General features: G+C 37.9%; 1 protein-coding gene across 1 annotated transcript in view; it reads right to left on the bottom strand.

The window, feature by feature from the left end:
* LOC135546750 (contactin-5-like) overlaps positions 1-16,238 on the bottom strand; it is a 436,013-nt gene that overhangs the window by 218,358 nt on the left and 201,417 nt on the right. The window contains exon 8 of the mRNA XM_064975401.1: positions 12,878-13,014. Coding sequence (XP_064831473.1) covers positions 12,878-13,014 — 137 coding nt within the window. The remainder of the gene's footprint in view (positions 1-12,877; positions 13,015-16,238) is intronic.

Below are 16,238 nucleotides of genomic sequence, written 5' to 3' on the forward strand. Positions count from 1 at the left end.
TTGCTGAAATGATGCTGTTTATTCTAGAACTGGGTATATTGCTGAAATGATGCTGTGTATTCTAGAACTGGGTATATTGCTGAAATGATGCTGTGTATTCTAGAACTGGGTATATTGCTGAAATAATGTTGTGTATTCTAGAACTGGTTACATTGCTGAAATGATCCTGTCGTCTATTCTAGAACTGGGTATATTGCTGAAATGTTGCCGTGTATTCTAGAACTGGGTATATTGCTGAAATAATGCTGTGTATTCTAGAACTGGGTATATTGCTGAAATAATGCTGTGCATTCTAGAACTGGGTATATTGCTGAAATGATGTTGTGTATTCTAGAATTGGGTATATTGCTGAAATCATGCTGTGTATTCTAGAACTGGGTATATTCCTGAAATCATCATGCTGTGTATTCTGGAACTGGGTATATTGCTGAAATGATGCTGTGTATTCTAGAACTGGGTATATTGCTGAAATGATGCTGTGTATTCTAGAATTGGGTATATTGCTGAAATCATGCTGTGTATTCTAGAACTGGGTATATTGCTGAAGTAATGTTGTGTATTCTAGAACTGGTTACATTGCTGAAATGATCCTGTCTATTCTAGAACTGGGTATATTGCTGAAATGATGCTGTGTATTCAAGAACTGGGTATATTGCTGAAATGATGCTGTGTATTCTAGACCTGGGTATATTGCTGAAATTATGCTGTCTATTCTAGAACTGGGTATATTGCTGAAATCATGCTGTGTATTCTAGAACTGGGTATATTGCTGAAGTAATGTTGTGTATTCTAGAACTGGTAAAATTGCTGAAATGATCCTGTCTATTCTAGAACTGGGTATATTGCTGAAATGATGCCGTGTATTCTAGAACTGGGTATATTGCTGAAATAATGCTGTGCATTCTAGAACTGATTTATATTGCTGAAATCATGCTGTGCATTCTAAATGGGTATATTGCTGAAATGATGCTGTGTATTCTAGAACTGATTTATATTGCTGAAATCATGCTGTGCATTCTAGAACTGATTTATATTGCTGAAATCATGCTGTGCATTCTAAATGGGTATATTGCTGAAATCATGCTGTGTATTCTAGAACTGGGTATATTGCTGAAATGATGCCGTGTATTCTAGAACTGGGTATATTGCTGAAATAATGCTGTGCATTCTAGAACTGATTTATATTGCTGAAATCATGCTGTGCATTCTAAATGGGTATATTGCTGAAATCATGCTGTGTATTCTAGAACTGGGTATATTGCTGAAATGATGCTGTGTATTCTAGAACTGGGTATATTGCTGAAATGATGCTGTGTATTCTAGAACTGGGTATATTGCTGAAATGATGCTGTGTATTCTGGAACTGGGTATAGTGCTGAAATGATGCTGTGTATTCTAGAACTGGGTATATTGCTGAAATGATGCTGTGTATTCTAGAATTGGGTATATTGCTGAAATCATGCTGTGTATTCTAGAACTGGGTATATTGCTGAAGTAATGTTGTGTATTCTAGAACTGGTTACATTGCTGAAATGATCCTGTCTATTCTAGAACTGGGTATATTGCTGAAATGATGCTGTGTATTCTAGAACTGGGTATATTGCTGAAATAATGCTGTGTATTCTAGAACTGATTTATATTGCTGAAATGGTGCTGTGTATTCTAGAACTGATTTATATTGCTGAAATCATGCTGTGCATTCTAAATGGGTATATTGCTGAAATCATGCTGTGTATTCTAGAACTGGGTATATTGCTGAAATGATGCTGTGTATTCTAGAACTGGGTATATTGCTGAAATGATGCTGTGTATTCTAGAACTGGGTATATTGCTGAAATGATGCTGTGTATTCTAGAACTGGGTATATTGCTGAAATGATGCTGTGTATTCTGGAACTGGGTATAGTGCTGAAATGATGCTGTGTATTCTAGAACTGGGTATATTGCTGAAATGATGCTGTGTATTCTAGAATTGGGTATATTGCTGAAATCATGCTGTGTATTCTAGAACTGGGTATATTGCTGAAGTAATGTTGTGTATTCTAGAACTGGTTACATTGCTGAAATGATCCTGTCTATTCTAGAACTGGGTATATTGCTGAAATGATGCTGTGTATTCTAGAACTGGGTATATTGCTGAAATAATGCTGTGTATTCTAGAACTGATTTATATTGCTGAAATGGTGCTGTGTATTCTAGAACTGGGTATATTGCTGAAATCATGCTGTGTATTCTAGAACTGGGTATATTGCTGAAATGATGCTGTGTATTCTAGAATTGGGTACATTGCTGAAATCATGCTGTGTATTCTAGAACTGGGTATATTGCTGAAGTAATGTTGTGTATTCTAGAACTGGGTATATTGCTGCAATGATGCTGTGTATTCTAGAACTGGGTATATTGCTGAAATGATGCTGTGTATTCTAGAACTGGGTATATTTCTGAAATCATGCTGTGTATTCTAGAACTGGGTATATTGCTGAAATGATGCTGTGTATTCTAGAACTGGGTATATTGCTGAAATCATGCTGTGTATTCTAGAACTGGGTATATTGCTGAAATGATGCTGTGTATTCTAGAATTGGGTACATTGCTGAAATCATGCTGTGTATTCTAGAACTGGGTATATTGCTGAAGTAATGTTGTGTATTCTAGAACTGGTTACATTTCTGAAATGATCCTGTCTATTCTAGAACTGGGTATATTGCTGAAATGATGCAGTGTATTCTAGAACTGGGTATATTGCTGAAATAATGCTGTGTATTCTAGAACTGATTTATATTGCTGAAATGGTGCTGTGTATTCTAGAACTGGGTATATTGCTGAAATAATGCTGTGTATTCTAGAACTAGGTATATTGCTGAAATGATGCTGTGTATTCTAGAACTGATTTATATTGCTGAAATGGTGCTGTGTATTCTAGAACTGGGTATATTGCTGAAATGATGCTGTGTATTCTAGAACTGGGTATATGGCTGAAATCATGCTGTGTATTCTAGAACTAGGTATATTGCTGAAATGATGCTGTGTATTCTAGAACTGATTTATATTGCTGAAATGGTGTTGTGTATTCTAGAAATGGGTATATTGCTGAAATCATGCTGTGTATTCTAGAACTGATTTATATTGCTGAAATGCTGCTGTGTATTCTAGAACTGGGTATATTGCTGAAATAATGCTGTGTATTCTAGAACTAGGTATATTGCTGAAATGATGCTGTGTATTCTAGAACTGATTTATATTGCTGAAATAGTGTTGTGTATTCAAGAACTGGGTATATTGCTGAAATGATGCTGTGTATTCTAGAACTGGGTATATGGCTGAAATCATGCTGTGTATTCTAGAACTAGGTATATTGCTGAAATGATGCTGTGTATTCTAGAACTGGGTATATTGCTGAAATGATGCTGTGTATTCTAGAACTTGGTATATTGCTGAAATGATGCTGTTTATTCTAGAACTGGGTATATTGCTGAAATGATGCTGTGTATTCTAGAACTGGGTATATTGCTGAAATGATGCTGTGTATTCTAGAACTGGGTATATTGCTGAAATAATGTTGTGTATTCTAGAACTGGTTACATTGCTGAAATGATCCTGTCGTCTATTCTAGAACTGGGTATATTGCTGAAATGTTGCCGTGTATTCTAGAACTGGGTATATTGCTGAAATAATGCTGTGTATTCTAGAACTGGGTATATTGCTGAAATCATGCTGTGTATTCTAGAACTGGGTATATTACTGAAATGATGCTGTGTATCCTAGAACTGGGTATATTGCTGAAATGATGCTGTGTATTCTAGAATTGGGTATATTGCTGAAATAATGCTGTGTATTCTAGAACTGATTTATATTGCTGAAATGGTGCTGTGTATTCTAGAACTGGGTATATTGCTGAAATGATGCTGTGTATTCTAGAACTGGGTATATTGCTGAAATGATGCTGTGTATTCTAGAACTGGATATATTGCTAAAATGATGCTGTGTATTCTAGAACTGGGTATATTGCTGAAATCATGCTGTGTATTCTAGAACTGGGTATATTGCTGAAATGATGCTGTGTATTCTGGAACTGGGTATATTGCTGAAGTAATGTTGTGTATTCTAGAACTGGTTACATTGCTGAAATGATCCTGTCTATTCTAGAACTGGGTATATTGCTGAAATCATGCTGTGTATTCTAGAACTGGGTATATTGCTGAAGTAATGTTGTGTATTCTAGAACTGGTAAAATTGCTGAAATGATCCTGTCTATTCTAGAACTGGGTATATTGCTGAAATGATGCCGTGTATTCTAGAACTGGGTATATTGCTGAAATGATGCTGTGTATTCTAGACCTGGGTATATTGCTGAAATTATGCTGTCTATTCTAGAACTGGGTATATTGCTGAAATCATGCTGTGTATTCTAGAACTGGGTATATTGCTGAAGTAATGTTGTGTATTCTAGAACTGGTAAAATTGCTGAAATGATCCTGTCTATTCTAGAACTGGGTATATTGCTGAAATGATGCCGTGTATTCTAGAACTGGGTATATTGCTGAAATAATGCTGTGCATTCTAGAACTGATTTATATTGCTGAAATCATGCTGTGCATTCTAAATGGGTATATTGCTGAAATGATGCTGTGTATTCTAGAACTGGGTATATTGCTGAAATGATGCTGTGTATTCTAGAACTGGGTATATTGCTGAAATGATGCTGTGTATTCTAGAACTGGGTATATTGCTGAAATGATGCTGTGTATTCTAGAATTGGGTGTATTGCTGAAGTAATGTTGTGTATTCTAGAACTGGTAACATTGCTGAAATGATCCTGTCTATTCTAGAACTGGGTATATTGCTGAAATCATGCTGTGTATTCTAGAACTGGGTATATTGCTGAAGTAATGTTGTGTATTCTAGAACTGGTAACATTGCTGAAATGATCCTGTCTATTCTAGAACTGGGTATATTGCTGAAATGATGCCGTGTATTCTAGAACTGAGTATATTGCTGAAATAATGCTGTGCATTCTAGAACTGGGTATATTGCTGAAATGATGTTGTGTATTCTAGAATTGGGTATATTGCTGAAATCATGCTGTGTATTCTAGAACTGGGTATATTGCTGAAATCATCATGCTGTGTATTCTGGAACTGGGTATATTGCTGAAATGATGCTGTGTATTCTAGAACTGGGTATATTGCTGAAATGATGCTGTGTATTCTAGAATTGGGTATATTGCTGAAATCATGCTGTGTATTCTAGAACTGGGTATATTGCTGAAGTAATGTTGTGTATTCTAGAACTGGTTACATTGCTGAAATGATCCTGTCTATTCTAGAACTGGGTATATTGCTGAAATGATGCCGTGTATTCTAGAACTGGGTATATTGCTGAAATAATGCTGTGTATTCTAGAACTGATTTATATTGCTGAAATGGTGCTGTGTATTCTAGAACTGGGTATATTGCTGAAATGATGCTGTGTATTCAAGAACTGGGTATATTGCTGAAATGATGCTGTGTATTCTAGACCTGGGTATATTGCTGAAATTATGCTGTCTATTCTAGAACTGGGTATATTGCTGAAATCATGCTGTGTATTCTAGAACTGGGTATATTGCTGAAGTAATGTTGTGTATTCTAGAACTGGTAAAATTGCTGAAATGATCCTGTCTATTCTAGAACTGGGTATATTGCTGAAATGATGCCGTGTATTCTAGAACTGGGTATATTGCTGAAATAATGCTGTGCATTCTAGAACTGATTTATATTGCTGAAATCATGCTGTGCATTCTAAATGGGTATATTGCTGAAATGATGCCGTGTATTCTAGAACTGGGTGTATTGCTGAAATGATGCTGTGTATTCTAGAACTGGGTATATTGCTGAAATGATGCTGTGTATTCTAGAACTGGGTATATTGCTGAAATGATGCTGTGTATTCTGGAACTGGGTATAGTGCTGAAATGATGCTGTGTATTCTAGAACTGGGTATATTGCTGAAATGATGCTGTGTATTCTAGAATTGGGTATATTGCTGAAATCATGCTGTGTATTCTAGAACTGGGTATATTGCTGAAGTAATGTTGTGTATTCTAGAACTGGTTACATTGCTGAAATGATCCTGTCTATTCTAGAACTGGGTATATTGCTGAAATGATGCTGTGTATTCTAGAACTGGGTATATTGCTGAAATAATGCTGTGTATTCTAGAACTGATTTATATTGCTGAAATGGTGCTGTGTATTCTAGAACTGGGTATATTGCTGCAATGATGCTGTGTATTCTAGAACTGGGTATATTGCTGAAATGATGCTGTGTATTCTAGAACTGGGTATATTTCTGAAATCATGCTGTGTATTCTAGAACTGGGTATATTGCTGAAATGATGCTGTGTATTCTAGAACTGGGTATATTGCTGAAATCATGCTGTGTATTCTAGAACTGGGTACATTGCTGAAATCATGCTGTGTATTCTAGAACTGGGTATATTGCTGAAGTAATGTTGTGTATTCTAGAACTGGTTACATTTCTGAAATGATCCTGTCTATTCTAGAACTGGGTATATTGCTGAAATGATGCAGTGTATTCTAGAACTGGGTATATTGCTGAAATAATGCTGTGTATTCTAGAACTGATTTATATTGCTGAAATGGTGCTGTGTATTCTAGAACTGGGTATATTGCTGAAATAATGCTGTGTATTCTAGAACTAGGTATATTGCTGAAATGATGCTGTGTATTCTAGAACTGATTTATATTGCTGAAATGGTGCTGTGTATTCTAGAACTGGGTATATTGCTGAAATGATGCTGTGTATTCTAGAACTGGGTATATGGCTGAAATCATGCTGTGTATTCTAGAACTAGGTATATTGCTGAAATGATGCTGTGTATTCTAGAACTGATTTATATTGCTGAAATGGTGTTGTGTATTCTAGAAATGGGTATATTGCTGAAATCATGCTGTGTATTCTAGAACTGATTTATATTGCTGAAATGCTGCTGTGTATTCTAGAACTGGGTATATTGCTGAAATAATGCTGTGTATTCTAGAACTAGGTATATTGCTGAAATGATGCTGTGTATTCTAGAACTGATTTATATTGCTGAAATGGTGTTGTGTATTCAAGAACTGGGTATATTGCTGAAATGATGCTGTGTATTCTAGAACTGGGTATATGGCTGAAATCATGCTGTGTATTCTAGAACTAGGTATATTGCTGAAATGATGCTGTGTATTCTAGAACTGGGTATATTGCTGAAATGATGCTGTGTATTCTAGAACTTGGTATATTGCTGAAATGATGCTGTTTATTCTAGAACTGGGTATATTGCTGAAATGATGCTGTGTATTCTAGAACTGGGTATATTGCTGAAATGATGCTGTGTATTCTAGAACTGGGTATATTGCTGAAATAATGTTGTGTATTCTAGAACTGGTTACATTGCTGAAATGATCCTGTCGTCTATTCTAGAACTGGGTATATTGCTGAAATGTTGCCGTGTATTCTAGAACTGGGTATATTGCTGAAATAATGCTGTGTATTCTAGAACTGGGTATATTGCTGAAATCATGCTGTGTATTCTAGAACTGGGTATATTACTGAAATGATGCTGTGTATCCTAGAACTGGGTATATTGCTGAAATGATGCTGTGTATTCTAGAATTGGGTATATTGCTGAAATAATGCTGTGTATTCTAGAACTGATTTATATTGCTGAAATGGTGCTGTGTATTCTAGAACTGGGTATATTGCTGAAATGATGCTGTGTATTCTAGAACTGGGTATATTGCTGAAATGATGCTGTGTATTCTAGAACTGGATATATTGCTAAAATGATGCTGTGTATTCTAGAACTGGGTATATTGCTGAAATCATGCTGTGTATTCTAGAACTGGGTATATTGCTGAAATGATGCTGTGTATTCTGGAACTGGGTATATTGCTGAAGTAATGTTGTGTATTCTAGAACTGGTTACATTGCTGAAATGATCCTGTCTATTCTAGAACTGGGTATATTGCTGAAATCATGCTGTGTATTCTAGAACTGGGTATATTGCTGAAGTAATGTTGTGTATTCTAGAACTGGTAAAATTGCTGAAATGATCCTGTCTATTCTAGAACTGGGTATATTGCTGAAATGATGCCGTGTATTCTAGAACTGGGTATATTGCTGAAATGATGCTGTGTATTCTAGACCTGGGTATATTGCTGAAATTATGCTGTCTATTCTAGAACTGGGTATATTGCTGAAATCATGCTGTGTATTCTAGAACTGGGTATATTGCTGAAGTAATGTTGTGTATTCTAGAACTGGTAAAATTGCTGAAATGATCCTGTCTATTCTAGAACTGGGTATATTGCTGAAATGATGCCGTGTATTCTAGAACTGGGTATATTGCTGAAATAATGCTGTGCATTCTAGAACTGATTTATATTGCTGAAATCATGCTGTGCATTCTAAATGGGTATATTGCTGAAATGATGCTGTGTATTCTAGAACTGGGTATATTGCTGAAATGATGCTGTGTATTCTAGAACTGGGTATATTGCTGAAATGATGCTGTGTATTCTAGAACTGGGTATATTGCTGAAATGATGCTGTGTATTCTAGAATTGGGTGTATTGCTGAAGTAATGTTGTGTATTCTAGAACTGGTAACATTGCTGAAATGATCCTGTCTATTCTAGAACTGGGTATATTGCTGAAATCATGCTGTGTATTCTAGAACTGGGTATATTGCTGAAGTAATGTTGTGTATTCTAGAACTGGTAACATTGCTGAAATGATCCTGTCTATTCTAGAACTGGGTATATTGCTGAAATGATGCCGTGTATTCTAGAACTGAGTATATTGCTGAAATAATGCTGTGCATTCTAGAACTGGGTATATTGCTGAAATGATGTTGTGTATTCTAGAATTGGGTATATTGCTGAAATCATGCTGTGTATTCTAGAACTGGGTATATTGCTGAAATCATCATGCTGTGTATTCTGGAACTGGGTATATTGCTGAAATGATGCTGTGTATTCTAGAACTGGGTATATTGCTGAAATGATGCTGTGTATTCTAGAATTGGGTATATTGCTGAAATCATGCTGTGTATTCTAGAACTGGGTATATTGCTGAAGTAATGTTGTGTATTCTAGAACTGGTTACATTGCTGAAATGATCCTGTCTATTCTAGAACTGGGTATATTGCTGAAATGATGCCGTGTATTCTAGAACTGGGTATATTGCTGAAATAATGCTGTGTATTCTAGAACTGATTTATATTGCTGAAATGGTGCTGTGTATTCTAGAACTGGGTATATTGCTGAAATGATGCTGTGTATTCAAGAACTGGGTATATTGCTGAAATGATGCTGTGTATTCTAGACCTGGGTATATTGCTGAAATTATGCTGTCTATTCTAGAACTGGGTATATTGCTGAAATCATGCTGTGTATTCTAGAACTGGGTATATTGCTGAAGTAATGTTGTGTATTCTAGAACTGGTAAAATTGCTGAAATGATCCTGTCTATTCTAGAACTGGGTATATTGCTGAAATGATGCCGTGTATTCTAGAACTGGGTATATTGCTGAAATAATGCTGTGCATTCTAGAACTGATTTATATTGCTGAAATCATGCTGTGCATTCTAAATGGGTATATTGCTGAAATGATGCTGTGTATTCTAGAACTGGGTATATTGCTGAAATGATGCTGTGTATTCTAGAACTGGGTATATTGCTGAAATGATGCTGTGTATTCTAGAACTGGGTATATTGCTGAAATGATGCTGTGTATTCTAGAACTGGGTATATTGCTGAAATGATGCTGTGTATTCTAGAACTGGGTATATTGCTGAAATGATGCTGTGTATTCTAGAACTGGGTATATTGCTGAAATGATGCTGTGTATTCTGGAACTGGGTATAGTGCTGAAATGATGCTGTGTATTCTAGAACTGGGTATATTGCTGAAATGATGCTGTGTATTCTAGAATTGGGTATATTGCTGAAATCATGCTGTGTATTCTAGAACTGGGTATATTGCTGAAGTAATGTTGTGTATTCTAGAACTGGTTACATTGCTGAAATGATCCTGTCTATTCTAGAACTGGGTATATTGCTGAAATGATGCTGTGTATTCTAGAACTGGGTATATTGCTGAAATGATGCTGTGTATTCTAGAACTGGGTATATTGCTGAAATGATGCTGTGTATTCTAGAACTGGGTATATTGCTGAAATGATGCTGTGTATTCTAGAACTGGGTATATTGCTGAAATGATGCTGTGTATTCTGGAACTGGGTATAGTGCTGAAATGATGCTGTGTATTCTAGAACTGGGTATATTGCTGAAATGATGCTGTGTATTCTAGAATTGGGTATATTGCTGAAATCATGCTGTGTATTCTAGAACTGGGTATATTGCTGAAGTAATGTTGTGTATTCTAGAACTGGTTACATTGCTGAAATGATCCTGTCTATTCTAGAACTGGGTATATTGCTGAAATGATGCTGTGTATTCTAGAACTGGGTATATTGCTGAAATAATGCTGTGTATTCTAGAACTGATTTATATTGCTGAAATGGTGCTGTGTATTCTAGAACTGGGTATATTGCTGCAATGATGCTGTGTATTCTAGAACTGGGTATATTGCTGAAATGATGCTGTGTATTCTAGTACTGGGTATATTTCTGAAATCATGCTGTGTATTCTAGAACTGGGTATATTGCTGAAATGATGCTGTGTATTCTAGAACTGGGTATATTGCTGAAATCATGCTGTGTATTCTAGAACTGGGTACATTGCTGAAATCATGCTGTGTATTCTAGAACTGGGTATATTGCTGAAGTAATGTTGTGTATTCTAGAACTGGTTACATTTCTGAAATGATGCAGTGTATTCTAGAACTGGGTATATTGCTGAAATAATGCTGTGTATTCTAGAACTGATTTATATTGCTGAAATGGTGCTGTGTATTCTAGAACTGGGTATATTGCTGAAATAATGCTGTGTATTCTAGAACTAGGTATATTGCTGAAATGATGCTGTGTATTCTAGAACTGATTTATATTGCTGAAATGGTGCTGTGTATTCTAGAACTGGGTATATTGCTGAAATGATGCTGTGTATTCTAGAACTGGGTATATGGCTGAAATCATGCTGTGTATTCTAGAACTAGGTATATTGCTGAAATGATGCTGTGTATTCTAGAACTGATTTATATTGCTGAAATGGTGTTGTGTATTCTAGAAATGGGTATATTGCTGAAATCATGCTGTGTATTCTAGAACTGATTTATATTGCTGAAATGCTGCTGTGTATTCTAGAACTGGGTATATTGCTGAAATAATGCTGTGTATTCTAGAACTAGGTATATTGCTGAAATGATGCTGTGTATTCTAGAACTGATTTATATTGCTGAAATGGTGTTGTGTATTCAAGAACTGGGTATATTGCTGAAATGATGCTGTGTATTCTAGAACTGGGTATATGGCTGAAATCATGCTGTGTATTCTAGAACTAGGTATATTGCTGAAATGATGCTGTGTATTCTAGAACTGGGTATATTGCTGAAATGATGCTGTGTATTCTAGAACTTGGTATATTGCTGAAATGATGCTGTTTATTCTAGAACTGGGTATATTGCTGAAATGATGCTGTGTATTCTAGAACTGGGTATATTGCTGAAATGATGCTGTGTATTCTAGAACTGGGTATATTGCTGAAATAATGTTGTGTATTCTAGAACTGGTTACATTGCTGAAATGATCCTGTCGTCTATTCTAGAACTGGGTATATTGCTGAAATGTTGCCGTGTATTCTAGAACTGGGTATATTGCTGAAATAATGCTGTGTATTCTAGAACTGGGTATATTGCTGTAATGATGCTGTGTATTCTAGAACTGGGTATATTGCTGAAATCATGCTGTGTATTCTAGAACTGGGTATATTGCTGAAATGATTGCTGTGCATTCTAGAACTGGGTATATTGCTGAAATGATGCAGTGTATTCTAGAACTGGGTATATTGCTGAAATGATGCTGTGTATTCTAGAACTGGTTACATTGCTGAAATGATCCTGTCTATTCTAGAACTGGGTATATTGCTGAAATGATGCTGTGTATTCTAGAACTGGGTATATTGCTGAAATGATGCTGTGTATTCTAGAACTGGGTATATTGCGGAAATGACGCTGTGTATTCTAGAACTGGGTATATTGCTGAAATCATGCTGTGTATTCTAGAACTGGGTATATTGCTGAAATAATGTTGTGTATTCTAGAACTGGGTATATTGCTGAAATAATGTTGTGTATTCTAGAACTGGTTACATTGCTGAAATGATCCTGTCTATTCTAGAACTGGGTATATTGCTGAAATGATGCCGTGTATTCTAGAACTGGGTATATTGCTGTAATAATGCTGTGTATTCTAGAACTGGGTATATTGCTGAAATAATGTTGTGTATTCTAGAACTGGTTACATTGCTGAAATGATCCTGTCTATTCTAGAACTGGGTATATTGCTGAAATAATGCTGTGTATTCTAGAACTGGGTATATTGCTGAAATGGTGCTGTGTATTCTAGAACTGGATATATTGCTGAAATGATGCTGTGTATTCTAGAACTGGGTATATGGCTGAAATCATGCTGTGTATTCTAGAACTAGGTATATTGCTGAAATGATGCTGTGTATTCTAGAACTGGGTATATTGCTGAAATAATGTTGTGTATTCTAGAACTGGGTATATTGCTGAAATCATGCTGTCTATTCTAGAACTGGGTATATTGCTGAAATGATTGCTGTGTATTCTAGAACTGGGTATATTGCTGAAATCATGCTGTCTATTCTAGAACTGGGTATATTGCTGAAATGATGCTGTGCATTCGTGATTACCTGTGGTGTGATCAACTCTCCATTGCGGAGCCAGCGGTAGGTGGGTCTAGGGATCCCTTTGGCCTTGCACTCCCAGTGCAGCTGATCTCCATTGTCTAACTGGCTGTCGTTTATCGTGCTGATCCACTGGGGGAAGGCTGAGAAGGAGAGAACAGATGAAATAGGAAGGCATATACACAGCATGCCTACACCCTTACCAGCATGCACGTGTATGCTGACACATGAGAACACTGCCTCATCAATCCCTCTGTCAGTCACGCACACACGCACACGCACACGCACTCACATACACGCACACGGTCACGCACACGCACACGCACACACACACACACACACGCAAACACACACACACGCACACACACACACACACACACGCAAACACACACACACGCAAACACACACACATCATTTTGCACCACACTATGTTGTCCTGACCTTGCAGTATTTTGCCCAGTTTATAACACTGCAATGACTGTTATGTTGTCCTGACCCTGCAGTATTTAGCCCAGTGTTTAACCCTGCCCAACTAAGCTGCCAGGTTCGTCTTTCCTTCCTGGTGACGGTTATTTTCTCCAAGGTGTTGACATAGATAAATTCCTAAATGAGACTTAATTCAAATTTGTCAAACAGCTATGTCCAGGGAATTTTATGAGAGTGAAAAAGAAGTGTTGGGGCTAAAACCCCATGCCAGGTTCCACAGTTGTTACCTGAATGAACTGAATTAGATAGGCCTCTAATTTATACACATATGTAACTGGTGGCAGGTAACCTAGTGGTTAAAGCGTTAGACTAGTAACCAGTAGGTAGCTTAGTGGTTAGAGCGTTGGGCTAGTAAGCAGCAGGTAGACTAGTGGTTAGAGCATTGGACTAGTAAGCAGCAGGTAGACTAGTGGTTAGAGCGTTGGACGAGTAACCAGCACGTAGACTTGTGGTTAGAGCGTTGGACTAGTAACCAGCAGGTTGCCTAGTGGTTAGAGCGTTGGACTTCTAACCAAAATGTTGCAAGATTGAATCCCTGAACTGACAAGGTAAAAATATGTTGTTCTTCCCCTGAACAAGGCAATTAACCCACTGTTCCTAGGCTGTGATTGAAAATAAGAATTAACTAGCTTGCTGTCACGAATCCCGCCGAAGATGGTGCCTCTTCCTGTTTGGGCGGCGCTCTGCAGTCGTCGTCGCCGGCCTACTAACTGCCATCGATTCCCTTTTGTTTCTGTTCGTTTGGTCTGGTTGGTTACACCTGTTTTGAGTTTAGTTTTGTTTGTGGGCTATTTAAGGGCACTAGGCCCGCCGGCTTTTGTGCGGGCTTGTTTTCTGTTCATGGTGTTGGATTATTTGTGGATTCTATTTTTCCGGACAGTTTAGTCCTGTTTGTTTGGACTGGGTATTTTATGCACCCTTGTGTTTGGCATGTCCGTTTTCACTGTTTTTGGAGTAAAGATCCTCGTTCTGAACTACCTGCTCTCTGCGCCTGACTCCACCCACTACTCATAGAAGCAGTTACACTTGCCTAGTTAAAGAAACGGTTGATAATTTAATGCTACAAGTGAGCAGAGATACAGACACCTCCTCTCTTCCAGTTTGTTTTGCAGTCATTCATCCAGCTGCATCTTCTGTCCAGTCACTGAGAGAACCTTGGCTACAGTAACTTCTAAGCAAAGACTGGGCATCCTTGAGTTACCAGCCCTGTCCACAACCATAATAAAACTATCTGATTGGGTACCTGCCTGTCCAAACACAAATCCTGTCCAGACAGGATCATTTGTCAAATCTGACAGCTGATTAATGATATATACAAACAATGTGCAGAGAGAGAAAAGCAAGGTGACACCAGGTTCAGCAACACCAGGTTCAGTAACACCAGGTTCAGTAACACCAGGTTCAGTAACACCAGGTTCAGTAACACCACAGTAACACCAGGTTCAGTAACACCAGGTTCAGTAACACTACAGTAACACCAGGTTCAGTAACACCACAGTAACACCAGGTTCAGTAACTCCACAGTAACACCAGGTTCAGTAACTCCACAGTAACACCAGGTTCAGTAACACCAGGTTCAGTAACACCAGGTTCAGTAACACCACAGTAACACCAGGTTCAGTAACACCAGGTTCAGTAACACCAGGTTCAGTAACACCACAGTAACACCAGGTTCAGTAACACCAGGTTCAGTAACACCAGGTTCAGTAACACCAGGTTCAGTAACAGCACGGTAATATCACAGTAATACCAGGTTCAGTAACACCAGGTTCAGTAACACTACAGTAACACCAGGTTCAGTAACACCAGGTTCAGTAACACCACAGTAACACCACAGTAAGACCAGGTTCAGTAACACCAGGTTCAGTAACACCACAGGACACCCAGATCAGTAAAACCAGGTTCAGTAACACCAGGTTCAGTAACACTACAGTAACACCAGGTTCAGTAACACCAGGTTCAGTAAAACCAGGTTCAGTAACACCAGGTTCAGTAACACCAGGATCAGTAACACCCGGTTCAGTAACACCAGGTTCAGTAACACCCGGTTCAGTAACACCAGGTTCAGTAACACCCGGTTCAGTAACACCAGGTTCAGTAAAAGCAGGTTCAGTAACACCCGGTTCAGTAACACCACAGTAACACCAGGTTCAGTAACACCAAGTTCAGTAACACCAGGTTCAGTAACACCAGGTTCAGTAACACCATAGTAACACCACAGTAACACCAGGTTCAGTAACACCAGGTTCAGTAACACCAGGTTCAGTAACACCAGGTTCAGTAACACCACAGTAACACCACAGTAACACCAGGTTCAGTAACACCAGGTTCAGTAACACCAGGTTCAGTAACACCAGATTCAGTAACACCAGATTCAGTAACACCAGATTCAGTAACACCAGGTTCAGTAACACCAGGTTCAGTAACACCAGGTTCAGTAACACCACAGTAAAACCACAGTAACACCAGGTTCAGTAACACCAGGTTCAGTAACACCACAGTAACACCAGGTTCAGTAACACCACAGTAACACCAGGTTCAGTAACACCAGGTTCAGTAACACCACAGTAACACCAGGTTCAGTAACACCACAGTAACAGCACAGTAACACCACAGTAACATCAGGGTTAATAACACCACAATAATACCTGGGTAAGTAACACCACAGTAACACCACAGTAACACCACAGTAACACAGTATATTCAGTATACTAACACCACAGTAACACCACAGTAACAGCAGGTTCAGTAAAACCACAATAACACCAGGTTCAGTAACACCAGGTTCAGTAACACCACAGTAACACCAGGTTCAGTAACACCAGGTTCAGTAACACCACAGTAACACCAGGTTCAGTAACACCACAGTAACACAGTATAT

Source organism: Oncorhynchus masou, chromosome 9 (genome assembly GCF_036934945.1).
Source record: "Oncorhynchus masou masou isolate Uvic2021 chromosome 9, UVic_Omas_1.1, whole genome shotgun sequence".
In the NCBI taxonomy this organism is placed as follows: domain Eukaryota; kingdom Metazoa; phylum Chordata; class Actinopteri; order Salmoniformes; family Salmonidae; genus Oncorhynchus; species Oncorhynchus masou.